General features: G+C 40.3%; 2 protein-coding genes across 5 annotated transcripts in view; both read left to right on the forward strand.

Moving 5' to 3' along the window:
* sema3fa (sema domain, immunoglobulin domain (Ig), short basic domain, secreted, (semaphorin) 3Fa) overlaps positions 1 to 21769 on the forward strand; it is a 50306-nt gene extending 28537 nt beyond the window's left edge. The window contains exons 3-19 of one of the 4 annotated variants that reach the window (XM_034868801.1): positions 1293 to 1453; positions 1535 to 1597; positions 3963 to 4082; positions 5444 to 5533; positions 6591 to 6684; positions 8016 to 8135; positions 9745 to 9884; positions 11500 to 11614; positions 16081 to 16150; positions 16963 to 17107; positions 17262 to 17484; positions 17795 to 17883; positions 18097 to 18138; positions 18649 to 18806; positions 18900 to 18982; positions 19178 to 19311; positions 19443 to 21769. In XM_034868801.1, the coding sequence (XP_034724692.1) occupies positions 1293 to 1453; positions 1535 to 1597; positions 3963 to 4082; positions 5444 to 5533; positions 6591 to 6684; positions 8016 to 8135; positions 9745 to 9884; positions 11500 to 11614; positions 16081 to 16150; positions 16963 to 17107; positions 17262 to 17484; positions 17795 to 17883; positions 18097 to 18138; positions 18649 to 18806; positions 18900 to 18982; positions 19178 to 19311; positions 19443 to 19871 (2276 nt within the window). In that variant the 3' untranslated portion in view covers positions 19872 to 21769. The remainder of the gene's footprint in view (positions 1 to 1292; positions 1454 to 1534; positions 1598 to 3962; positions 4083 to 5443; positions 5534 to 6590; positions 6685 to 8015; positions 8136 to 9744; positions 9885 to 11499; positions 11615 to 16080; positions 16151 to 16962; positions 17108 to 17261; positions 17485 to 17794; positions 17884 to 18096; positions 18139 to 18648; positions 18807 to 18899; positions 18983 to 19177; positions 19312 to 19442) is intronic. The other 3 variants (XM_034868802.1, XM_034868803.1, XM_034868804.1) reach the window with 3 other exon arrangements.
* Positions 21770 to 23115: 1346 nt separating this feature from the next.
* On the forward strand, positions 23116 to 26282 carry gnat1 (guanine nucleotide binding protein (G protein), alpha transducing activity polypeptide 1). Its single transcript, XM_034868839.1, has 9 exons — positions 23116 to 23425; positions 24500 to 24542; positions 24633 to 24774; positions 24887 to 25044; positions 25121 to 25249; positions 25360 to 25489; positions 25622 to 25775; positions 25870 to 26086; positions 26172 to 26282. The coding sequence occupies exons 1-8, from the start codon at positions 23320 to 23322 to the stop codon at positions 26058 to 26060; spliced, it is 1053 nt and encodes a 350-aa protein (XP_034724730.1). The 5' UTR covers positions 23116 to 23319; the 3' UTR covers positions 26061 to 26086; positions 26172 to 26282.
* The last annotated feature ends 1018 nt before the right edge of the window (positions 26283 to 27300 follow it).

Here is a 27300-nt window from a genome sequence, read left to right on the forward strand (position 1 = left end):
AAAATGTCTTGTGCAGGTGGAAAACATCATGTTGCATTTTATTCCCAGTAAAGTAATAAGACATTCTGCTTCCTCCTAGTCAAGAAAAGCTGTTTTAGGGAGTCTTTCTCAGCATCAGAGAGTCTCAGACTTGGCTAAGGAGAACAGTAGGGGCGTTTGTCTGGTCTTATTAAAGTGGAATATGAACAGGTCCACTATGTGGTCCTCTAGTTGTCTCTGCAAATGGAACAGCACATGCAGGATCCATTTTCCCAAGGTTAGTTTTGAATAAGCGCAAGAGAAACAGAGAGACCTCCTATCAGATTCTCTAACAGCTCGGGAGGTAATGGGAGGACAGGGAGAAAAAGCTGCTTTCCATACACCGGATCTCCACTTATCTCCCCTCACACCCCGAGTGTAACTTAAACTCACACTCCAGTGATCTGCCCTGAGCAGTATGTAAGCCGTTTGAGAAAAGTTTAATGTTAGAATAGTTTTAACAGTGGTATGGAAGAAAGGATGCAGCAATGTAATGTATGATATGCTGTGGGACTAAGCCCTGGAGTGGACGGCACCTTCTCTGCTGCAGATGGAAATAAGAATTAACAAGAGGAGATTATAGTGAAGGCCATCATTTCCACTTAAAATTTTGAAGGAAAGACAGGGTCAGACTGCCAGGTTCTGAGCATTATCTGCGATGTGGCTTTTTCTAATGGAAGCCATATTGTGGATACCAATGGCAATGAAGCATAGAGTTATGCAGTGTAAAAAAAACAGCACTGGCCAAAATAATGGCCATGTTTTCTTGACACCTTAATGCTGCCATACATCAGTTTATTGTTTGCCAGTTGCCATTCAGTTCTGGCTTTTGTGAGATTTACTGTATGCATCTTGTTTTTGTCAGACCTGCCATAACCAGATTTAGACTGTCCATCACCCCATAATGGCAGGATGTAATTGTAGTACTGGATGGAAAAAGAGAACAAACAGCTTCTGGAAACTAATTTAAGAGAGTCTAAGGGAAGATTTGGCACACCATTAGCATACTATAATGACATCAGTATTTGCATACCGTTTGTGTAGGCGCGTGTGGTTTAGATTTGTAAAGGAAATAGAGAGAAGATCACCTCTAAGTACAGAAAGAATGAAATGACTTTGGCAAACCAAAGGGCCTCTCTGTGCCAAAAATGAGCAGCCTACACACTTCTCTTGTGACCATGTCTGTGGTTTGTGATTTCCGATTGTTTTTTTTTTAAACGTTTTTCTACTACACAGCTAAAAATGTATTCCTCAAATTGTTTCCCTCTTTATAGAGTTAAAGTCTACCGGCACCGCTCACCACTTCTCATTTTTGCTGAACTCAACCGACTATCGGATCCTTCGCATGGATGAGGACCACGACCGCATGTATGTGGGCAGCAAAGATTATATCCTCTCTCTGGACCTGCATGACATCAACAAGGAGCCGCTCATAGTAAGAAATGTCCCACTGACAAAAATCCTGGCCGTGCTCTCCGGTTTACATCTAACCAACTTGTTGATGTTTCCTTGTCAGATCCACTGGCCTGTTGCCCTCCAGAGGAAGACTGAATGTGTCCTGTCAGGGAAAGACACCAATGTAAGTATTTAAGTTGCATGATAATAATACAATACATAATACGTTTTTTTAATTAATCAGTCCACTAACAATAATTCTGATGTTTATTAAGCAAAAATGCCTCAAATATAAGGATTTACTGGTTCTATTTTCTTGTATATTATTGTTAAGTAGTTGTATTTGAGATTTTAGACTGCTGGTCGGAGAAAAAGAACATTGTAAAAATGTCACAAGGGGCTCTTGGAGATTGTGCTCACTTTTAAAAAAACGTTTTTTTAACATTTTATGGACTAAATGATTAATCACAAAAAAAACTTGGACAGATTAATGAATAAAAAAGGCAATCAGGAGTTTCAGCTGTAATTTGCACCGATCATGCTGTGATCATTAACCCCAAATGTACCAGCAGGAACAAGCACAGCTCTAAACCTTCACCTTCCCTTTTGACCTGCTGCACACACACTCATCACTAAACATCATCTGGTAATCCATTTGTGTAAAAATCACAAGTGTGGTTTCAGTGTGTCTTTTTGGCGACATTAAATATTTGAATGTAGCACTGGGGTCCGTGGAGGACACTTTAAAGCTACGTCCAGCGTGTGACACGTTGTGAAGCTCTTATCGACTGTCTCTGCCTCCCTGATTGCTGATTGCATACAGCTGCCACCAATTAAGCTCCAGCAGGAACTTGGAAGTTGCGACCTTCACTCGTTTCCGCTGAGAGCTGAAAACATATTCCATGCACCCCCTTACATATTGTATACTTATTAGAGATTTTCAAATTCATTTTTTTCACATAATCTAATTTTATTTTTGCACAATAATTACGTTTACCCTGTGTTGTCCAGGCAGGCAGACAAAATAAATCAGCCACCGGAAGGTATAGGCCTGTCTGAAGTGTTAATACGATTTACACGTTCAAACACAGCCACAGCCGGTGCAGCCCCCACAAGAAAAAAAGGCATCATTTGAATTCATATTAAAAGCAGATCCTTCTCTTTTGATTTTGTTTCTGCCCCGAAAACACACACGTACACACTCGTCTCAACCATCTTAGGGGCGAACGGTGGCAGGGTGATGAGGCTCTGGCTAATAACCCTGCTCTCCCCTGCTGGTAGAGAGCGCAGGCTGATGTTTATCTAACTGGAATGTTCATTTATGCGTGTTTGGTGACCCGTGCCACTCACCGCCTCTGGCTACATTTTGTGTTTGTGCGTCTTTGTGTGTGTGTGTGTGTGTGTGTTTGTGTGTGTGTGTGTGTGTGTGTGCGTGCGTGTGTGTCTGTGTGTGTGTGTGTGTTTGTGTGTGTGTGTGTGTGTGGTGGGTTTGAAATTTCGTAACTAAAATAAGAAATAAAATTGGCTACCAGGAGACATCTTGGCAATCCTGGCCCGCTCTTTAGGGAATGACAGATGATGACAATTCAAAAGCAATTCAGAGCAGGATGTCTGTTCAGGCAGGAGGTCAAAGGCAATCATCCCTACTGTGCTGTCTGTGGGGGAGCACAACTGTGCGCTGAATAATACACACAGGTCCACATGCGTAAACACACACACGCACAAAAACACATCCTCTCAAACCTCTGACTTGTGCATCTGTTGTGTTGCTAAGATCTGCCAAAATGGCTCAACCCCCATCCTACATACAATATTTTTTTTACCCTTGGTTTATGCCATCCTGTCTTTTTCACCAGCTGTCACTAGCAGCAGACAAGACAGAAAAATCTGAAGAGATATCACCAGCTTCTACATTTCTGTAGTTGGAAGTTTTGATTTGGGTGGATTGAGACCAGGAAGGCAGGCAGCTGGTTGGACAAATAGAGATTAGGAATCTGCAGACCTCGAAAGCACAGAGCTGTTTACTCCAAAAAAAAGTGTTGTCTAGATTCTTACCTCTTAGATATTTAAAATTAGAAATAAACCACATCAGTGTTGAGATTAAAGCTCATAAGTCTCTTCTAAAAAAAAAATCGTTTGGTCAAACCTAAAGGTTTTTCAGTTCAAGTCTGACAGAACATTGAACTGTATCTACACTCAATCCCCATAGCAAGCACTCGTCACAGCTGAGAGGCACTGCTTTTCTTGGTTTCTGCCACACAGTTATATGGTGTTTGGAAACTATTCCCTATGATGGTGTGGTCTGATGTGAAGCCTGGGCCAGGCCGACACACAGAGCCAGGGAACAGATCTGCCAAACAAAAGCCAGCCAACAGCGAAAATGAAAGATGCAATGGTTTTAAGCCAGGCAGAGGGGTTATAAAACATCAGTGGGACATTGTGTATAATGTAACTCTTTTTTTCAATGGCACTTTAATGATCGGACTTGTTTTTTTTAACCCAAGTCTCTAATCCTTTTCTCCTTCCGTTTTGTTTTTGCTCTCCCACAGGGAGAATGTGGAAACTTCATCCGTCTGATTGAGCCGTGGAACCGGACCCACCTGTATGTGTGTGGTACAGGCGCGTACAACCCCATCTGCACCTATGTGGACCGAGGACGCCGGTCACAGGTAACCAAAGGCGCATCCAGGCAGCCGTGGAGACATTTTGACCTTTACTCTCTGCTTCTTTTAAGAAACGTATCTGGGTCAGAGAACCTCCTTCTGCTCTTGCTCCTCGATTTCATGGGTTCTGCTTCGCTTCCAGCATATTGTGCCTCTTACTTTTCATTGATTTGTGCTGTTTCACAGTAGGGAGATTCAAAGAAAAAAAAAACTCAGGACCAGTCCTAACGCTGAGGCACCAATCTTCTCTTGCCACTGGGAATAGCATGTTGACAGTATATGTAGCAAATACCCTTTCTATCCATCCGTGGTACCCCCTTACAAGTTTATACACAGCAGAGCCTGTGGCCTGTCTTTCTATCTGGCTGAGAGCCTCTGAAAGGCCTTCATTACTGATGGAGCCGCTCATCCATCATCAGACTTGTAGTTCACCCCATCCTCCCGCCGTCCATCCCTCCATCCATCCATCCCTCCCTCACTCCAGCACAACGGCCTCGCAGATCTGCAGCAGCTGCCAGCCCGGGCTACAGTCTGCACACTTACATTTACCACTCTGCCTGTTTAGTCTCACTGTTCAAAGAGAGAGTTCAGATTTCAATGTAAAGGTCAGTCCAGCCTCTTGTCATTCAACTTCTCCCTGAAGGCCCAAATGCTATGTTACTTCACACTGTAAAGATTTTCTCCAGCAAGAGTAGATGTAAACAGAAACCAGTTGTTTCCGAAATTCTTCCGCTTTTCACATGGAGGGCTTTACACATTTACAGTCCTCCGTTAACTGCAAACCTTTTCCCTTAGCTGCAAACTTTTTCTCCTTTTAACTGCATCCCTCTCTGTTTTTTTATTGCTTTTCAGAGCTCCTTTCAGAGTGTTTCAGAGTTTGTGTCAACCTGTCGAGTTCTACAAGAAAAAACCCATGCATTTTGAGAAAAGACTACAAAAAAATCTAAGCTAGACTTAGTTTTGTGTTAAAAGATGCTTATAATCTTGTTCCATTCTTTCCACTGTATCTGATCCTGCTAGATGTAATGTGTATTTTTCAATTGTTGGTGTCTCATTTTCTTGCATTTTCTTTTCCTTTTCTTTCCTGGCACTGCATGGTTTATGCATGGAGTTTGCAGCTGTGTTTGGTTGACACTAAGTCTAATCCAACATGATTACTAAATAATGAATGTCACCCACCAGGCTCTCTTCAATCTACTTTGACCTCCACTTTGTGGAGTCAAGTCTACATGTTTTTCCCGGTCCTTCGTTTTTGCACTATTTTCCTCTTCTGTATGTGTCATGGTAATCATCAAGTTACATTCACTTTGTTCCGAGGTGTCCAATGTCGTAATGAGATGGCCCACTGTGCCATGTCTCTGTTTTAGGGGTTCCACTACCTACAGGCACCCCAATCTGGAGGGAGAACAAGTCGGGCAGCAGACTACAGCACTACATCAGAGCCTTTGGAGGCGAAGGTGGGCTGAAGGAAGTTTTGTAAAGGCTTAAGTTTGGTGCCCACCTGGAATACTTTTTCAGCCTCAGTTGGAGTAGTAGGGATAACAGATTTTTTTTACAGATCTTGACGCAACAGAAACAGCTAGCCAAACTGCTGAATCGCAAAAAATATACCAAAATATTAATTTGAATATATTTATTTGTAAATATAGAAAACTTGCTTCCCTCTAACAGCACCGGACACAAAAGAATGCTTTGTAAATGTACTGTTCTCATGCCACTGGAGCCTTTAAAGGTCCTAAAAACATCATCAGATTGTTACAATGAGCGATTGGCTCCAACAATAAACGCAACATTTTCTACCCATATCAAAACAATTCCAACAAAGAACTTGATTTATTGATTTTTTTATTTCTACGCACATATTTTTAAATCATGTTTTATCTTGTTACTTAAACGCATATCCAAGACCGGGTATAAACAACTTGCAGTTTTGGCATTATTTCAGCTTTTCCTTATATATTTCCTACCCGTCAGACATCATTAGCCAGCTTTTGAAATACCTGACAAATAATCCATGTAGACACATAACCAGTGTTGACACAGATGTTCAAGATGTCCTCTTGCACTGTGAAATAATGAATTCTTGTTTGAGCCACTAACATCAGAAGCATGGTGGAAGAGTTTTGGATTGCTCTCAGCATTTTCCGCCACCTCTTCATCTCACAGATAACTGGCTTTGTATGCTTTTTGTTCCCCTCAGCAGATCCCATAATACTGTGAGAGAGTCTGTTTTTCAGCCCCCGTAGGGTCACAGCTCGCACCTCGTCATTGTAATTCACATTATTAGATTGATGCTATTAAAAACTTCTTTTAACATCTAAGTATACTTCAAAGTGCCTTTCACCTGCTGCATTAAAAGAATACCCCCCCCCCCCCCCCCCCCCCCCCCCCCCTCCCACAAACACACACACACACAAACAAAAACAAATGATTCCTTAAACACATTAAATCTGTTATCAAATGAGACAGGAAAACGACAAAATTATTGATGATGTGATTATTTACCATCCATAGGAATACATTTTCCGACTTGAACCTGGTAAAGTGGATTCTGGGAAAGGAAAATGTCCTTATGACCCCAAACTGAACAGCGTCTCAGCTTTGATCAGTAAGTGCCTCCTTGTTTTGTTTTTTCCTCCATCCAACGTGTATAGGCAGCTTTGAATAGCTTTCTGTGGAAAACCAAGATTTTTTTTGCAATATAGCAGAATAGTCTTTGGTTTTAGTCTGTACATGCTTTAAAAGGATTGCATGAATTCTGTAAAACTCTACATTATTGAGTTAAAATAAACTTTCAGTTTTTGATTATTTACTTCTTAGTCTGTTCAAAGTTAATAAACTCTTCTGATTATGGGAGACTAAATGTTCTTATTGTGCATCAGATTGCATCAATGTTCAGTTTGGGGCTGAAACCTATTTCATTATACATAATTAATCTGCCCATTTCTCCATTAATCATTTAATCATTTTGTATATGAAATGAAAATGATATGTATATGGTATGTTTTTGCTTATCAGTCCAAAAACCCAAAGACACACACTTTACAGGAGAAAAGGAAGAAGAAATCAGCAAATCCTCACATTTAGGAATCTGCAACCAGATGTTTTTTGGCAGTACAGCAAATGTTCCCTTGTTTAGAATGATGTGTGTGCTCATGCCAGTGGGTGGTCTCTTGTTGTGAGCAGCTAACAGGTGGTCAGACATGGCTGTTGATCAATGACCTCCTGCCCTGTGTGTGTGTGTGTGTGTGTGTGTGTGTGTGTGTGTGTGTGTGTGTGTGTGTGTGTGTGTGTGTGTGTGTGTGTGTGTGTGTGTGTGTGTGTGTGTGTGTGTGTGTGTGTGTGTGTGTGTGAGCGTGTGAGCGAGTGTGAGCGCAAGAAGAAAGAAAAAGGTCACACGTGAAATGTAAGCTCAATTCCAGCAGACCTGAACACACCTGTACCACCAAGAAAATAATTAGCATACCACACTGAGGTCCAATGTCAGACGTGATGAAATTGTGTAAATCCAGCTGTCATTTTATTAAACTACATTTGGAATTACACTGAATAACCATATGCGCGTGATATAGGAATGATTGCAATATAACTGGGAGGTCAACATTTTTAACTCAGACATGACATTTCTGGCACTGCCTCACCAGGTTTGATCAGATTTCCAAAGTATGATGTATTTTAGCACTGTCCTGTGGGTTTTAAAGGCAACATAATCATCATCATTCAAAGTAAATACTTATAAATTTGAATGGACACAGCTGCAGTATTGTATGTGCCACTATTCGGATTTTGATGAAACCGCGAGGGATTAGGCTATTTTAATGAAGTTTCAATCAGACGTGGTAGAGAGAGAATTGTTCTCCGTACATTAACTTGAAAAATGTTCATCTGTCATGATTTCACCTCTGCACACACTCTTGCTTCTTTCTCTGTGACTGACAGATGGAGAGCTGTATTCAGGAGTCTACATTGATTTCATGGGAACGGACTCAGCTATCTTCCGTACACTGGGGAAGCAGACAGCCATGAGGACGGATCAGTACAACTCCAGATGGTTAAACGGTAAGTTCTAAACTCATGGCTTGTTCTACAGCCATCCATATTTCTTTCACTCATCTCTTTCCAGACGTTTTTTTTTTTTTTTTTTATTAATTCCCCAGCTCCTGTACTATCCTACTGTAATGTTTCATGCAACGTCTCATAGCTTCAACATCGCCCTGCACATCATCTGTTCCTAGAGCTGCGTCGTCTAGGAAAGAGATTGTTGATCTCTCCAGCCTGCTCCACATGACCACATGATCATTGACTCAAAGCCTAAAATGCACTACGCTAATTGTTGACCACGTGCCTACAGAGCCTGACCGCAAGGTCAGTAGTGTAGTAGCAAGGAGAAATGACTGAATGTCAATAATGAGTCACAGTAGGCTCCGCTCTCTAAAGAACCACGATTGTCACAGCATTATAAATGCTGGTCGGGAGCATTCAGTTGATGTTGCCAAATCAAACACGGTCTCCCCCAGAGTAGCTGGCTCCGAAATTTTCCTCTGACCCTGTTTCCCTGACAACAGTCCCATGGTAGTGGCACACTGAATTGGGACACCTGAGTCCTGCTAATCAGCCACGTGGAATCCCTCGGATATTCCCCCTCCCCCCATTACATGGTTCCTGGTTACCCTCCCTCCTTCTGGTTTTGGTTTGTCCTCATTTGGGACCCTGGTCAGTCACAGTGGGGAGGGGCACCCAGCTCTGACCCAGTAACTCAGCCAGTGGGACTGCGCTGTGATTCCATATTAAGCATTGTCACTAGGAAGAAATAAAGGGGTGGGTTTAGGACAGTTAAAGTGCTATTCTGGGCTCCGGGCTACTATTATTTAGGTTACAGCAGCAATCATTCTCTATAGACATCCGGCTCATCTAGTTTCTCTGTGGGTCCTTTATACATACTATGACATGTTCACTGTCATATGTTAGTGAGGCTAAGGCTTAAATGTGCTCCGAAACAGTAATTATGCCTCACGTGTTTTCATGGATGACTGTCTCATAGTATTTCTCTTCAGAGTCTACTGCTTTCAGGGACAGTTAAAGGATAGGTTCACTTTCTAACTTAATACAATAGTAATTGAATGCTATATTATATTGCTACAATAATTTCTTCTGATCATAAAGGCCATTCAAGTTAGTGATAGGGGACACAATCCACAGGCCTTATTCTGTGTGAAATGAACAAATGTACTTTTTAGTGAAAACACTATTTATGAGTGAATATCAACGCTAAAAAGACTAACTTTGGAGGACATGAATTTGATATATCTGAGGCAGACTGCCTCATATTAGCTTCAGCTGAACTTTAGAGTACTTTTTTGAACTGAACAAGAATTTCGTACTCTGTAATCAGCAATGGAAGAATGGAAGGACGGGATCAGTATGTGCAGAAGGAATTATTGCAGCTACCCAAAAATTGTTGTAGTGTACATATGGGCATGTAAGTATTGTTTTTAAACAGACTTTAAAAGATGTGAACTCATCCAGATAGATAAAATTGGACAGAGGTTGACGTTGATATACAACTTTGATTACTTTAATAGATAACTTATTATATTCACACCAAAGCCCTAGCTGAGGATCATCACATTAAAGCTGGTCTGAATTGTTTTCTCTCTATTTTCTACAGATCCGACATTTGTCCATGCACACCTTATACCAGACAGCGCTGAGAAGAATGATGACAAGCTCTACTTCTTTTTCCGCGAGAAAGCCTCTGAGATGGGTCAGAGTCCCATGACCCAGTCCAGGATAGGGCGGATCTGCCTGGTGAGTTATCACACCAGTCAGCAAACCTCATGTTGGTCATCACAACTGAAAGGTTTATATGTCTCTGTAATGGTTAGTTATAGCATGTTGCCTGTTTCCTAGTCTTTTAGAGGCCCATAAAGAAAGTTCCCCATGATCATCAGTAATTGCTGAGCACGAAATCGTAACACACTCCAATTACCAGTCAGAAAACGAAATATTTGCTGTTTGCCTCAACAGCTTAGTTTTGGAAAGCAAAGTTATTTTGATTCCTTGCACGAAATGTTTGCGCAGCCGAGTTTAATTTAGTCCACATCTGTATACATGCATATACATCCATACAAAGCCAGAGCTGTGCTTTCTCAGTAATGTAGTGCTTTGGCCCGGAGATTTGATTTTCACTGAAGACGGACAAATAATTGCACAGCATCCAAAACTTCCAAACCATGTGTACATGGACTTCAGAAAAATGTATCTCAATACATTCCACGTGTTTGCCAGATGCATCCCTCAAGAATGCAATTTACAATAAATGTATTAAACAAGACTCTACAGCCATGCTTGGGACTCTAGACTCGGGCTTCATCAGCATGCTACCATGCTCACAATAACAACGCTTAAGCAGGGATCTTTAGAAGATGTAGTGTTGACCATGTTTACCGTTGTAGTTTAGGCCATAATCCAGTGTTGGGCAAACAGACATTTTTGACCTGATGTTGGCACTAGATGAAAGATAAGGGGATTCAAGATTTTTACAACTCTTCATTTGGGGACCATGAATTTCTGTGCCAAATTTTACAACAGTCCATCGGACTTGTTATTTCAATAAAACAGGAAAATGTCAACCTCATGCCGACGCTAGAGGAAACATCAGTGGATTACCAAAGTCATTTGGTCTCATTGTCTGAGAACCAAGAATATTTGTACAAAATTTGGTGCTAATCCATCAAGTAGATGTTTTTATAAGGATTTAGTTTGTGCCATTTTAGCCTATATTGGACAGTTTGGCAGTGAAGGGCTAGATAAGAAACAGGGGAGAAAGGGGGGTTTGACATGCAAGAAAGTTCCCGGACTGGAGTCAAACCAGCTACGTTGCGGTTATGTGAGATGCGCTATAACCGCTTGGCTACCAAGGCACTCCAGTCTAATAAAAGTTAGACTTGCTTATGGCTCTAAAAGATCACCAAACATTGCCATCCTTATTAGAATGGTTAATAATAACAATGTAAAACATTTCCATCTGTTACTGGAAAATATTGAAACAGGATACCCTTTTTTACCACACAAAACTTCAAAAAGACTTCCCTACATGATGTTACGGTAGATTTTTTTTTTTTAAAAGACACCAAATGTATATCTTCCAGCTCTGTAACTCATTTGAACTCTGTAAAATGTGTTAAGTTCCAGCCCATGAATCATCTCCCCAAGGCCTTGAATCGGTACCTCAGTAATAGAAGTTGGCCGACCTCCTGTGCAGATGGGCCAAGCTGAAACACAGAGCTGATCTTTATTCACACACGCCCAATAACATCAGACCTAGTGCAGTTTGGACGGTTGTTTCAAACAGCTGCAAGTCAGACATTCGTCAGACTCTTTCTGTAGAGGTGGCTGGATGACTACTGTCTTTTCCCTACAGAATGATGATGGTGGACACTGCTGTCTGGTCAACAAATGGAGCACGTTCCTGAAAGCTCGACTCATCTGCTCAGTTCCTGGAGCTGACGGCATCGAGACACACTTTGATGAACTAAGTGAGTATAATTTGCCATTTGCCTGTTAAATTATCTCCCTTCATTGCTGACCCTTTCAAAGTCTCTCTTTCATCTCATGTATACACCCCGGCCCCTCACCGCCAGGTGTGTCCTGTGTCCACCACACATCATTTAGTCAGTGTTCTTGACCTAAAACTTAACTGCAAAACCAAATTTTAAATGAAATACTTTTTACAGACCATATTCCACAACTCAGGGAACATTTAATGCATCAGCTTAGAGTTGGTGTGAAGCACATAATGAATATGTGGCAGATGGAAAGTGAGAAATCTTACGTGACCATGTAAATTTAACTTAAATCAAGGATCTCCAGATGGACCTCTCGTTGACAGATTCAGTATCAACAAATGTCCTCATTTGTACAGTTCTCTTCACATTTTGCCCTCCATTTGCTTTGCATACTTTTACCATGTTGTTACAGTTTTAAGGCCTTCAGCATTAGCGTCTACTCAGAGCTTTGCTGCAGTGTGTGAGCCAAAAGCTCACTGTACTGGAAGAACACACACCTGGCAAGGCAGCATTTACAGCAGCATGTGTCTGCTTATGAACAGCAATGCTGGGAAGAATCCCAGGGAAGCTGCAGCTTTAGATTAAGGTATCACTGACTCGCATGGTAAGCTTGACATTTCTATTCCTTTGAACATCAACACAGCAACATCCTGAAAGGTAACACCGTCACCAGACTGTGACTGTTCTGCTTTTGGGCACCAGCAACACGTTTTGCGGAGAATTTGTACTTAAAGAAATAAAAAAAACAAGAGATTGAAAAGCAAATACACACACGCATACAGAGTAATCAAAGTAATGAGCTGCTGTCCTCAGTTCAACCCCCGTGGATTGTCCCGGCCTGTGCGTCATTCACATGACTGACAGGATTAACAAGGGATTTGTAGTATCCTTAAAATTATGACTGGTGGGATGAGCAGCAAATCTTTCAATACTTTTTTCACTGTTTTTTGTCAGTTTTAGTGGGGAAATGTGCTTTTGCGGGGAATAAAATCCAATTTAATGATAAAAAGACATTATAATTAAGACAATATAATTCAACTTTTCTAAATCAAAGAAAAAAATGTTTTCTGTCTCAAAAATGTAAATCAGATTTTTTTTTTTTAAGCTATAGAGAGGTAATTCCAACTCAGGACACTTGATGAGTTCAGGGTGAGCCAGAATATTGTTGTTGCACAAGAATCTGGAAAGCATCTTGTCTTTTAACCTGGCCGCATGGTACGGATACTTGCGTTTCAAATGGAAAGGGAAACCACAGATGCAACTAGTTTGTAGATGCAACTAAGCAGCAGGCACGTACTGGATGGCAAAAAGAAAGCTCCTGACACAGCAAGTGATCCCTTCCATCCATTGTACTCACTATTTGAATCGCTCTCTGAGAAAGGCTCTTTATGATTAAATACATAGTCAATCATATAGGGCCATCCCTCAACCCCTCACCGAATTAGCATACTTGTTTGATTTTTACAGAATTTGCACATTGTTCTTTTTGTATTAAGCCTATTAAACTGTTATAGATAGACAGATAGACAGATAGATAGATAGATAGATAGATAGATAGATAGATAGATAGATAGATAGATAGATAGATAGATAGATAGATAGATAGATAGATAGATAGAGAGATACACATATGTCTCTCATTCAGATTTTGCCCACATATTGTGACAGTATTAAATAATTCACCCTTCAAGCGCAGCAATGAGCTAAATGTAGAGTAGCATCTCTTATTCCTGCTGTGATGTGTTGCAAATGTATGTTCTGCATCAAGAGCACTCTGTTAGTGGCAGAAAAGCGCTCTTCTGTCAATGTAGCTGCATTTTTTAGTCATCTCTCCACAGCACAGCAGGTCAGTTGTAGTCTCAGTTGTGGTGAGGTCATTGGGAGGTACAGTGTAACATCCCACAGCTTTCTGGTCAGTCTCCCCACAACCACAGACAGTCTGGTAGATGTGTATTCTGTCTCCAGTCCTTCTGGTCCTGATGGAGCCCAGCAGAGGCATCGGAGTGGTTGGATGAAGACTCGGGGGAGAGAGTGGAGTAGATTCAGATGGCAAAGCTCAGTCGGGGTAACAGAAGAGAAAGCATTCAGTGTTGTACCGAGGGAGAGGAGGAATATAAAGACGGATGGGAAGAGACACATACATGCAAGAGAGATGAAAATGTCTGCCAGACAAAAATGAGAATGAATGCGTGGGCGATAAAGTTTTATTGCCTTTTCTGAGATGTAATTATGGAGGGGATCTTTGGTTGTTCATTGAGTTATTTTTTTCTTTTACTGTAGTTTACAAATCCTCAAAACTCTTTACTGTACGTGAAGACATAGGTCTTTTTTTGCTTTTTGTTTGTTTTTCAGTTTTCTCTGTAATTATTCTAAGTGAACATTTCAACAACATATTTTAGCTGCACATCCTTTAGAGTGGGTATCACGGAGCTAATGATATATTATATGTAGTCATTTGACAGTCCCTCCTACATCCAGTGACTATTCACTGAGTGAAACAGACTTTCTCTTATTTTTACTTTTAAAACGTCTTTTCCCTCTCTTTGTGTTCTTTTTATTCTTACAGCAAATCAGAGATGTTTCTCTGCTAATGTGACGCTAAGAGCGCCTCAAGGAATCTTTCTTATAACACATCAGAAACAAAAGTTTCATTGACGCAACTTGTTCTATTTCTCTGTTGATTTATTTCTTTTCTCTTTCACAGCATTCATTGTGCAGCCAGGTCTGTCAAACTGGCGTCAGATGGGTTATGAATTTCTACTTTGTCTGCCAAAAGTTAATTTTTGCTTTAGTGTGCAGCCATTACCTGCCGTTTTCCCATCATGGCATGTACGGTATTACACTATTCAAACTTGTGATCAAAGGAGTATGTTTATTTTGCAACTTTGCAGAGTCAGAGATGATGTTTTGGCACAAGCCATGTGAATTTAAGCTCCATTGTGTTTATTTTGTGCAGACTAGATCAAGGATCAAGACATGTGTTGTTATACATATCTCCCTCAATTTCACATGAATAATTGTGGCTTAACATTTTGCTCTTTCACATGCTGCTTCTCACATTCATTCAGGTGATATTTGATAGATGAATCTGAGCGGACAGCTCTACATTGTTAAACTGTGGAGTGGCAGATTAATGTCTTGCTTTTAGCTTCACGGATAATAATGGAAAGATCTGAGGTTATAAAAGAGAGAAGATAGGATTTCATGCCTCTTTATTGTAATTGGTGTTTTCTAAAGACTTTTGACTACAGGTAATTGTTGTCCTTGTCTTTTCAAGACCATTTAAAACAAACTAGTTTCCTGTTGATGCATATCATTAAATGGACTCTATGTTTTCAACTGCGGGTGAAGTGTTATTCTACTCAACCTGTCTACTTGAAATTTATTCCAGTTTTCTTCCTTATTGTTTTTCCTTGCACTTTTCTCTCATTAAGCCATCAAGAGGATATGCAGGGTTCACAACTGCCTCGCCCCACAGTCATTGGATGCATATGGCTCCCATTAACGTCATGTTTCACCAGAGATCTCTATTTCACTTATATTCCCTGCTGAGACTAAGGAACTGTAGTTTCAGCATTGGAAGAGTTTGGAATCAGGATCTCATTGAGGCTCTGGAAACCGCAATTCATGAGGAAGTCTGCCTTAACGCCCCCTCCAAGGAAGCAAAAAAAAGTCTCCATATGTCACAATTACAATTACTTTGGGTTGAAACCAGGTGGAATCTGGGAACTAATAAAGCCTTGGAATGATTCGATACGAGACATGGACACTAATATTCACTAATATTTACTTACACCGTGTTCTCTTTGTGTGACCATTCATCATGGCAGATATCGCGCTTTTGTAGACCAGCTGTCTGTATTCATCATTGGCGAAATTTAACTGATAATATTTACAAGATTATGGGATTTTGAGCATGGGCAGAATGCCTTGGGTAGGCTCAAACCTACCAAAATATTCCACCGTAGAAGTCCCGACAGACGGCCACCCTTTGCAATTTATTGAGACAATATGCAGGGTAGACCTGCCCCCACTGCAAAAAAAATCCCAAAAGAAACCCTGAAATGTATTTGATAGCTGTATTAACTTTGCAGATCCAGATTTTACATTCAAAACCTATAAAAAGCTTATTGAACACAAAACTTAGTTAAACACAATTCATAGTGATTTCCCCTTTAAACCTTTACAGATCATTTGAATAATTGTTTGAGGCCCAACAAGGTCAAATCAACCAATATTTCTCAAAAACAGGAAAGATTACCCAAAATGTCCATTGAATGCAGGGCTGGTAGGATTACTTGTAAAGGAGTATTTTCAGTTTTTTTTGTTTCTGATTAAATGCATTTTCCCTTAAGGACCTGAGTATTTCTTCCACCACTGCTTATTATGGTTTATGACTGTGACTAATTACTATAATTGATGTCTTTATCTTTTAGGGGATGTGTATATCCAGCCAACTCAAGACACAAAGAATCCTGTCATCTATGGAGTCTTCTCAGTTTCAGGGTGAGTGACTGACAGGTCTCTCAAACTTTCTAACTTTCATAGAAGGTGTATTTTGGTTTCCCTCCTGCAGTTTCTTGTTCACTTTCAGTCAGCCTGAAAGTGTCATTCTCTCTCTCTGATATTAAAATTGTGTTGCATAGGGCCTGTCAGAATCAGGCTACAAAGACAACACAGGCTGTGAATCTGGAGCCCAGAGGGGGAGCGCGCTCCTCTGAGAGACTGACTGAGCCTATAGTTTCTCATAGGTCTGATAGCAAGTTGTCATTGAACACACAGAATTCATATACAAGGAAACCAACCAGACATGAAAATTGAGATTCTGACTGCGCACATGCAGGGAGAGGTGTGCGCCAAGTCATAATAAACATGTCTTGATTAATGTATTTGAGAAACCAATACTTATAATTGTTGTTATTGTTCCCATCCTATCCTTAGACATTAGGCATGTTTAAACCTAGCTGATAAAAACACATGGGTTGCTAATGATAGAGGCCCGTGACAGGAGTTATAAACATAGTACACCCACCACACAGCGGCGAGAGCCTGGGCTCTGGCGATTCTCTGCAGAACGTGGGTGTTTGTATGTCAGTGTGTCAGACAGCTTGACTCTAGTTGAGTCAGTTTGAGGGTGTGTTTGTGCGTCATAATGTTTTAGCGCGTTCCTGTGAGAGGCCGGCTGAGTACGTGGGAAGGAAGTAGATTCTACCAGCCGCAAAGATAACCTGAAGTAATTATCTCAGGGAGAGAGTTTATCCAAATCCTCTAGCTGCTGTCTCTGTGTGTTCACCCTTTTTTCTCCTGCCCTCCTCCAGAGCCGTGTTTAAAGGCTCGGCAGTGTGCGTCTACTCCATGGCTGACATCCGTATGGTCTTCAACGGGCCTTTTGCCCACAAGGAGGGGCCCAACTACCAGTGGGTGGCGTACACAGGGAAGATTCCCTACCCACGACCTGGCACTGTGAGTTATAAACAAGAAACGATCCTGAATACACAACTCCTCCCATTACAAACTAAATTGTGTGTCATCCTTTTTTATAAGAACATGTTTTTACTGCAAAAGGAATTTGGTAAATTGCTGGTTTCACGGTTAGATCTATTTTTTTTGTCAACAGTGTCCTGGAGGCACTTTCACCCCAAACATGAAATCCACAAAGGATTACCCAGATGAGGTTATCAACTTCATGAGGAACCACCCCACCATGTACAATGCTGTATACCCAGTGCACAAGCGCCCCCTGGTGGTCAGAACCAACGTGGACTATGAGTTCACCACCATTGCAGTCGACCAAGTGGCAGCTGCTGACGGGAGCTACGAGGTGCTCTTCCTGGGCACAGGTCAGTGCTCCAAAGCCTTAGTTGACATGGGATGATTGTCCAGCAATATTATAGTCAAGTTTGAAGTTTATTGTGGACATAAAGCCATGGCTCTGTCTGGCAGCTTTACACACAAGGATCTGCTTATGTCTCTTCATTTTGAATTCTGTTTATTGTTCCCCTATGGGGAAATTCTCAAAGCAGTTTTCTCTTAAAGAATACAGATAAGACATAGGTGGATGGATGAAATGAGTTCAGCCAAAGCTTGGGTCGATGGCTCAAAACGTCAAGAGTTTTGGGATTAAAGTTGCTTCACTCTTGTGTTTTGTAGATCGGGGGACAGTCCAGAAAGTAATTGTCTTGCCTAGAGACGACTTGCAGACAGAGGAGCTGGTCTTAGAGGAAGTGGAGGTCTTCAAGGTCAGTTATCTGACCTAATTCTCTTTACTACTTCTTCTGTCTCTGTCCTGTGTGTGTGTGTGTGTGTGTGTGTGTGTGTGTGTGTGTGTGTGTGTGTGTGTGTGTGTGTGTGTGTGTGTGTGTGTGCGCGCGCGCGCATCATTTATATACACTGTGATTGTTGTCTAAGAGTAAATGTAATAATTTTAAGCTTTGTTAACTCTGTCACTGCAGGTTCCCACAGCAATAACCACCATGAAGATTTCATCAAAACGGGTAAGTGGCTCAGACCAAGTAGTTAAAGAAAACAGTAGCACAACAATCAGACATCTGAAAAAATACCTGTGTACAGTCATTGATTCCATTGAGAAAATTATACACATTTTGGTTGGCTTAACTTTACAGTTCCCATTGTTGTCTTACCATTTCATAGAAAGGAAGTGATAACTATAAACCGTAGGGGTCCTAAAAAGTACAATGTAATTTGGTGCCTTTTTTATGGAAAATGTTGTTCAAATTGTAGATTGAAGTAGGGCGGGATTTTTTAAGTCAGTGCACAGCCAAATATGCAAACATCTTGAAATTATCCAGACACATATGGCCTAGAAAATGTTTCCAATGATACAATAAATGAAATAATAAATGTCTATGTTCTTTTAAGGAAATGTAATATCTCAAAATCATCAAGACATTACAGAACTGTATAATAAAGTAGTATTCAGAAATCTTTTTATGTTATTATTTTTTCTGATCTTTTCTGATCTTCTTTTTTTTTTTTACAAATAGCAACAACTGTATGTAGGATCAGTTTTGGGGGTGACCCACCTGGCTCTCCATCGCTGTGATGTGTACGGGGAGGTCTGCGCTGACTGCTGTCTGGCCAGAGACCCGTACTGTGCCTGGGACGGCAAATCCTGCTCCAGATACTCATCCTCACAGAAGAGGTGAGGATTAAGTATATATATAGTTTACTGTATACACAGGCATGGAATTTTTTCAAAATATGTTGAAGTTAAGCTTTTTATTTTTGATTGTTGATCTGAACCCTCTAGACGGAGCCGTCGGCAGGATGTAAAGTATGGCAACCCGATACGCCAATGCAGAGGTTATAACTCTAACAGTGAGTATCAGGACAACTTTTGTAGAGTATACAGACAATTTGGGAACCAAAGATGCCACTAAAATGGAAATAGGAATAATATTGAACTATTATGTTAACTCTTGCTGGTCATTCCAATGTATTTCTTGCCTACCTCCTTGAGTGCTAACCATCATATTTTTTAGGAATATGCATCAAATATGTATTGTTTTATAGCCAACAAGAACACTCTGGAGACGGTTCAGTATGGTGTAGAGGGCAGCACTACATTCTTGGAGTGTCAGGCCAGGTCTCCGCATGTGTCTCTCAAGTGGCACCTGCAGAAGGAAAACAGTGACAGGAAAAAAGAGGTGAGCAAAACTTTCACTGTAAAGCAGTTACAGTTATGTTTTAAAAGAATTAATTAATAAAGTCCTTAAATTTCACATGTAAGATCTTAAAAATGTTTCCTAATTGTCCTCTTTATTGTCCGTCATTCCAGATTCGCTCAGAGGGCCGCATTCTAAAAACAGAGCAAGGTCTTCTGATCCGCTCACTGCAGTCCTCCGACAGCGGCATCTACCAGTGCACATCCACCGAGAAAAACTTCAAACACACGCTTGTCAAACTGCAGCTTGTAGTCCTTTCCAGTCGCACGGTCAACAACGTGTTGGTGGAAACAGGCAGCCCGGCCCTCCCTCCTCTCCAGTCTAGTGCCTGGACTCCCAGTGCTGGTCAGTATAAGGACCTGCTGACCATCCTTAGCCAGCCGGAGATGGGCCTGATCAACCAGTACTGCCAGGATTACTGGCAGCTTGGAGACGGCATCCTCAGTGACAACAAAGCCAAAAGCCTGAAGGAGCTGAAAGAACAGAAGAAGCCTCGCAACCGTAGGCATCATGATGAGCAAACAACTCCAGCTGAGACATGAGGAGCTAGACATACACCTCATCATATTCCCCCGTTCTACCTTTTCACACCACCTCCTCAACACTGTAAACCCTCCATTTAGGGGAATGACTCCAGTTAGAAAAATCTAATTATCATAACAGACTGCAACCAAAAGCAACAGCATCAAACAGTTTCTATGTGACTGTTGGAAAAAATACACAATATTTATTGTAGGTTGTAAAAAGTGATTCTTTGTACCTATTTAGAAAACATGTTTTTTTTGTGAATAGATAAATTTGTGCAAATATTGTTATTATTATATTATTGTTAGTGTTATTGTTTATTAAAATGTATTATTATGTTGAAAACATCTCTATGTTGGGTGTTTTTGTGAAACAGCAACAACAACCCAGGACTTTGGGAGTATCCACGCATGGAAGACGATCGATGAACATGTATTTAACTGTCACAGGCGACCATGTTGGATCCCGTGACTGCTGGCAGTATTCAGTGTCCAAGCTGGAAGTCGAGTCGCTGCTTCAGTGAAATTCTCGAACTTTCCTTAACTTCTTCCCCAGAACTCAGCACCGGAACAGTTTTTTTGTTTTTGTTTTTTACTGAAAGATACAAGCTGTTGCCAGAATGATGATCGCATTTCTTGGGACACACAAGGATGAAAGAAATGCCCACAGACTGTGGCTGTGACAACATGTTGCATCTTAATGAAAGGCCCTTTTGGCAGGTGAAACGTCTCTCCTTTTCATGTTAGTGGTCCAGCCTGGCCTCAAGCAATGATGCTACATCACCCACCCAAATTCTTCCAAAATCAGCAGCTGCCAAGTGTTTGTTTTTGTTTATATGTGAATATCACATCTCAATGTTGTATTCTTAACAAACGTGATCTTTTTGATAAGCTGTTTTTTGCTGGGGAGAAAGGGTCTTTTAATGACAAAAAAAGCTGAAAATATAACATTGTCTTCTCTTTTTTCTTTTGAGATAAGAAATTCCAGCAGGCAGCTATGTGTGAGTTTGTGACAGTTTGTGATATCAAAATAAGCACCTTCTGTTACCAAATTGGTAATCTTGATAAAACAGTAAACACTTCACAAGTATCTGTGGCATATGCAGTATATTCATTGATTTAAGGCTGGGGTTTGTTTTTAGCTCTCAATGAATCCATTCCTGCCAGTTTCATGCTAAACATTGGTTTCACTAAGTAAATATTTATCATTTAATAGATCCAGACTTTTATTAGATCACAATAATAAAGTTGCTGATTGCAGTGCTTTGGAATTGAGTACTTTTTGTATCAGCTTCCACAGCTGCTGTACTTTTTGTTAGTCCAATGCTGTGTCATGCTGCTCTGTTTGCCACAGACTTAATATAAAACTTCCATACAGTGGGGAAAAGAAATGTCACAATGTCACAAGTACAACTACTACCAAGCTGATCACCACCATACCTGAAGAGAACATGTACCAAACTCTTCAGGAGGTGGCTTTTCATTGTGCATGGCATGTACAGTGTAATGTATATGTTATTTGTCTAAAATGCTATGTTGCTGTGGGTGTCAGTGAATGTCTTTCTCGTTGTGGGAATATGGAAATATTATCAGTGCAAGAAAGAAAGATGCTGAAAGTACAGAATTTTTTTTTTTAAATCTCTCTCTCTCTCTCTCTCTCTCTCTCTCTGTGTATGTCTCTTAGTCTCTATTTTTCTTTCTTTTTTTCTCTATTCTCAAAAATGTGCATATATTTCAAACATGCATCTGTTTAATTTTTCTCTGTTTGGCAGATTTTGCTCTGGGTCTTTGAGGTAAAGTAATGTATGATATAATGCACAGTTGATGTTGTTGTAATGACCTGTACAAAAATTACTATCTTTTCTTCCTCATCAATGTTGCTGACTAATAAATTAAAGCTCTATATTTTATAATAACAGAGGCTTTGTTCTGTTTGCCATTGGTGAGCACATAGTCTGCAGGCTCTGTTGTGTAATATGTATGTGATCCGTAGCATACGCATTCCGTAAGGGGAAGCATACAAATCCTTTACTTAAGTAGAAATATCAAAACCACACTGTAAAATTCTCCCTCACAAGTAAAATGTCTGCATTGAAAATGTTACCCACTGTAAATAAAAGTTTGCAAGTATTACAAGCTAAATGTACTTAATTATCAAAGATAAAAGTATACAATGCAGAATAATGTCCACTTTGAGAGATCTACTATTGCACATACTAGATTATACTTTATGCAATAATATAAACTATTGTTGTTGATTAAGGTGGAGTATTTGTGTTAATAATTTTATACATTGTTAAATTATTTTATCACATTTTCTAAGCTTATCGTCTGTTTTCTATTTGTAAAGTCAGGGGTAACTACAGCTGTCAAATAAATGCAGTGGATAAAATGGACGATATTTATTTAAATACAAAGTGACATAAATATGACATATATATTCAAGAAAGGTTACAAGTACTTTGAGTTAGTGTACTTGGTTAGGTTCCACCACCGCTGATTGTAGCAGTGTTGTCCTTCGCAGTAGTGAATCTGGAGCTTGAGCAATGTTGACTCCACAAAAGAGCTCTGTAAAGTTAAAGTGATCATTGTAAACTTTATTCACACAAGTGCTTTACAACAGAAAAAGAGACAACCAATTAGGGAAATTCTGTACATTGCTCGTACATACGCATAACGTACATCCTGGCACACCTGATTAAAAGTGAGTAGATTAGGATTCTTAACCATCTTGAGATTGAGGTCAATGAGATCTGTCAGGTGAAACTGCAAAGCTCTTTAAGCACTTCGGAGCTCACCCTTCAGTCTGCAGTATCCTACAAGAAATGTCAGTTGGCCTTTCTTTATGTTTGGACTATGAGGTGGGGGGGAGATCTGGTTATTTATTTCAGTCACCCATATTTGCTGGTTGTTGTACTGTATGGAATAGAGTTGTTTTAATTCCTTTATTGGACTTCCTTGAAAACAGCATACATTCAAGACATCGGGTTTCATTTTTATTTTGGTCCTGATGTGAGATAAATCTGGTTACCCAGCTATAGACACACTCAACACACCAAGTTATTGATCTTTACATACTTCTCTTTTAAAAGAACCAGAGAAGTCATGGAGAGATAAGCACTTGAGCCGATGTTCATCTTCCGCTGAGCACAGCAAAGTCCCCCTAAAGGTTAGATCACTCCTACACTGATATATGTCTGCCTCTCCTCACACCTTTGGCTCGGCCCTAAAACACTCCTGTCCTTGTGCTCCATTGGCCCTCCTCTGTCAGATGGGCAGAGGATGCGAAATCCTCTCCTAAGACAGGAAAATTCTCAAACCTTCTCTAGTTGTTTCCGCAGGCAGGTGACGCATCAGCTGCATAGTTGACGGCACTGGTTAGAAAGTAGGCAATCAGCTAGGACCATCTCCCATTTTTTTCTGACACTTTGCTTTGAGCAGAGGGGCCAAAACCGGGAAAAGTAGAATGGGGGCTGGAGCGAGCGCCGAGGAGAAACACTCCAGAGGGCTGGAGAAGAAGCTGAAGGAGGATGCCGAAAGGGATGCAAGAACTGTCAAGCTGCTGCTGCTAGGTAAAGACAGTCAAGTTGGATGCTATAACAGGAAACTTTATCATCATGGTAACACATATTTAAGGGCCCCATAAGGCTACATGATGGAAATATTTTTACCCCTTGAGCCTGCAAAAGTAAGAGTTAACAGTTACCTGTCTATGGTACACAGTTGGAGCTGGGGTATTACTTAGTCTTGTGTAAAAAGTTTGGTTTAATCTTCCAAAGACTTGACGTTATTCACACAGACATTTCTTGTTGACTTTATGTTATGGATAGACAATATTGATCTGAATCGCCTTTAAATGTTTACTGCTTAACATTGACTAATTGAACTGTGTGAAAACAAACAACATGTTTGCGTAAAGGAAAGGCTTAATAACCTGTGTCAGTGAATTGCTTAGACACTTTAATAATCACTCAACCCAATCCCTTGTTAATCCTAAAACAGGTCCTCCAAAACAAAGGGCTTAACCCTGAAGGACACAGATACACCTGACCCAACCCTAACAGGGCTTGTGGCTGCAGCATTCAAAAGGCAATAACACAAATATATCAGCATTTTGTAAATTGTGGATTGTGAGGAGCAATTTAGTATGGTCACTTTAGCAATTTAATTCAAGGACCAACAAGTTCCATATATCAAAAAACCTGCAGGCCATATTGTGAATAAGAATGTTGGATTTAAAAGCAAAATCATTTGCAAGATTGGTTGAGTCTGGCATGTATTGTTTTAAATATCTATCAGCTTCTTACAGATTTAGTTTTGCACTCAGCTTAATCATCTCCTCGTGACAATGTGGGTCAGCAGCAGGAAGAACTTTGCCTTACCTAAGCATCGAATAAGATAAGACCTGAAGTAAGAAGTATTATGACTTGCTGGGATCCTCTGGCTGATGAACCTGCAGTTAATGTCATTCTCCTCTCACATTAATATAATCCAAAACATAAATAAAAGCAGAAAACTATGGTTAAGAAGAAGTCAAATTTCTTCCAAATCCTCATAAATGTTTTGATCAAGTTTGGAATAAAAGCATAGTTTTATTATTTGATGTGAAAAATTACGTTTAATACGTTTTTTTTACCTTTATATAGGCGCTGGAGAATCTGGCAAAAGCACCATCGTCAAACAGATGAAGTAAGATATTTGACTCCTGCGCCAAAGAGATCTCTAATTTTTTCTCTAACTGACTGTAAGTCACACACTAATGCTGTATTTTCTCATCAGAATTATTCACCAAGATGGCTACTCACTTGAAGAATCCATGGAGTTCATTGTCATCATCTACAGCAACACCCTGCAGTCCATCATGGCCATAGTGAAGGCCATGACCACATTAAATATGAACTATGGCCATGCTGATCAGCAGGTAACAGCTGAGATACACTTTATTGGGATTCGGGTGAGTTGATTTTAGGATTTCTAGCAGACTATTAAACATCAATTGTATGTGTCCCTGTCCTCTTCCATCCACCCTGCAGGACGATGCCAGAAAACTCATGCATCTTGCAGACACCATTGAGGAAGGAACCATGCCTAAAGAGATGTCAGACATCATTTTGCGCCTATGGAAGGACTCTGGCATTCAGGCGTGCTTTGAAAGGGCCTCAGAGTACCAACTCAATGACTCAGCTGGATAGTAAGAAATCAGCCAAGCTGAATTATAAAATGAACATGTTAGTGTTTGTTGTTGAAGGAATTTGATTTCCCCTCAGCTACCTGAATGACTTGGAGCGGCTGATCCAACCAGGCTATGTGCCCACTGAGCAGGATGTGCTGCGATCAAGAGTGAAAACAACTGGCATCATCGAGACTACATTTGGTTTGAAAGATCTCAATTTCAGGTTAGTCAGTGCAGTATTTCTGAAGAGGATGGCACCAGTAACTCCTCATCAGTGCTTTCCACTTTGCTGGATTGCAATCATACAGATAACATGCTTCTGTTTCCATGCAGAATGTTTGATGTGGGTGGCCAGAGGTCAGAGAGGAAGAAGTGGATTCATTGTTTTGAAGGTGTCACTTGTATCATCTTCATTGCTGCTCTGAGCGCCTACGACATGGTGCTGGTGGAGGATGATGAAGTGGTATGATGGCAGTAATAGTTCACACTTCATGTTTTATACTTTGTGTGTATTTTCTTTTTTGTGGACAATCGGCTGGTTCATTTGAAAGGCTCTTTATTGGGATTTGGTAAAAACACATATCTTTTCTTTCAGAATCGAATGCATGAAAGTCTGCACTTGTTCAACAGTATCTGCAACCACCGCTACTTTGCCACCACCTCCATTGTACTCTTCCTCAACAAGAAAGATGTGTTCACTGAGAAGATCAAGAAAGCTCATCTCAGCATGTGCTTCCCTGAATACGATGGTGAGGTTTATCAAAACACAAATTGCAGCCTATTGAAAGACTTTAAAAAGGGACCAACTCATTAAATGTGCCTGTTTATCTTATTTTCATTAAGGTCCCAATACTTATGAGGATGCTGGTAACTACATCAAATTGCAGTTCTTAGACCTGAACCTGCGCCGAGACATCAAAGAAATCTACTCTCACATGACCTGTGCCACAGACACAGAGAACGTGAAGTTTGTGTTTGACGCTGTAACCGACATCATAATCAAAGAAAACCTGAAAGATTGTGGTCTCTTTTAAAAGTCATGCTGAGAAACCCAATGAAGGTGAGAACAAGTTTGCACAGTATTGTAATGGTACTAATACACAGCTAATAAGCAGAGTCACTTTTGTTTCTTTTCTTTTTTACAGGGTGATGTTGTAGCCCTTACACATTCCACAAATCCTCTCTGAATTCAAACTGAGGACTGAGGATGAAAACTAAACCCGTCACTATCCCCAAAAATTGGCGAATGCAAAAAAGTAAAAAATGTATTTGTTGTGTTCAAATGAAGTTGTAGCTTTGACAAGACTTTGGGCCAAGTCCAGAAGACAGCTCTTCAGTCAGAAAATCCTTGTGCAGATTTCAGATGAGTTGAATTTTAGTTTAGGTACCTTTTCTCTTGAGTCTATTGAAATCATCTATTGGAGAGATATGCACCAGTAACTCCTCATCAGTGCATAGAACGTGAAATAGTTAAAATGACCTGTTTAGTTAAGTCCACAATTAAACAATTTTTTATTCAAAGGTTCATGAAGGGTGATGATACCATGTGGATCTGTAACACTGTTAAGTGATAGATGTAATATACTTCAATAAAAAATAAATAAATAAAAAATACTTGTGTAAAGTATACAGGCCTGTGAGCCAAGTATCGTGTACAGTAAACAATTGTAAACCTTGACTTAACCTATTAAAGCTTATAGAAAACAGAGTACTTTCCCACTTTCACAAATAAAAAATAACACAGCAATGTCTTGTTCATAATCTGTCATTTATTCAATGTCTGTTTCTTTTCTAGCAACACAAATCTAAAAACACTCCTTTAAAATGTTAACATCCTTTAACTTTATTTAAAAGGTAAAAAAGATCAGATAGAACGGAAGAATAGTTTTTGGGATATACGCTTATTTGCTTTCTTGCCCAAGGTTAAATGACTAGATCCATACTAGTTTTATGCCTGTACGGTAAATTTTAGGCTACAGCCAGCTGCTGGTGAAAGCTGTGGCTTAGCTTCCAGCACAAAAAACTGGAAACAGCGGTTAACAGCTAGCTTGGCTTTGTCCAAGTACCAAAAACCACCTAGTAGCATCTCTTAAGCTCACAAATTAACACCCTACATCTTGTACGTAGTTAAGATAGCTGTTTCCCCATTTCCTGTCTTTGTGCTAAGATAAACTAACCGACTGCTGGGGTTAGCGTCATATTTACCATACAGGAGCCCATTTAGAGGTCAATTCCTATCCAATTATTTTGGATGTGTGCTAATCAAACCTAACA

The sequence above is a fragment of the Etheostoma cragini genome, chromosome 4 (genome assembly GCF_013103735.1).
Source record: "Etheostoma cragini isolate CJK2018 chromosome 4, CSU_Ecrag_1.0, whole genome shotgun sequence".
NCBI classification, from domain to species: Eukaryota; Metazoa; Chordata; class Actinopteri; order Perciformes; family Percidae; genus Etheostoma; species Etheostoma cragini.

Bases quoted from the DNA above. Each gene is read 5' to 3' on its own strand.
- gnat1 (XM_034868839.1), top strand. From the start codon at position 23,320: ATGGGGGCTGGAGCGAGCGCCGAGGAGAAACACTCCAGAGGGCTGGAG. The intron at 24,775-24,886 runs GTAACAGCTGAG...TCCACCCTGCAG, and splicing joins ATGGCCATGCTGATCAGCAG to GACGATGCCAGAAAACTCAT. The intron at 25,250-25,359 runs GTTAGTCAGTGC...GTTTCCATGCAG, and splicing joins TTGAAAGATCTCAATTTCAG to AATGTTTGATGTGGGTGGCC.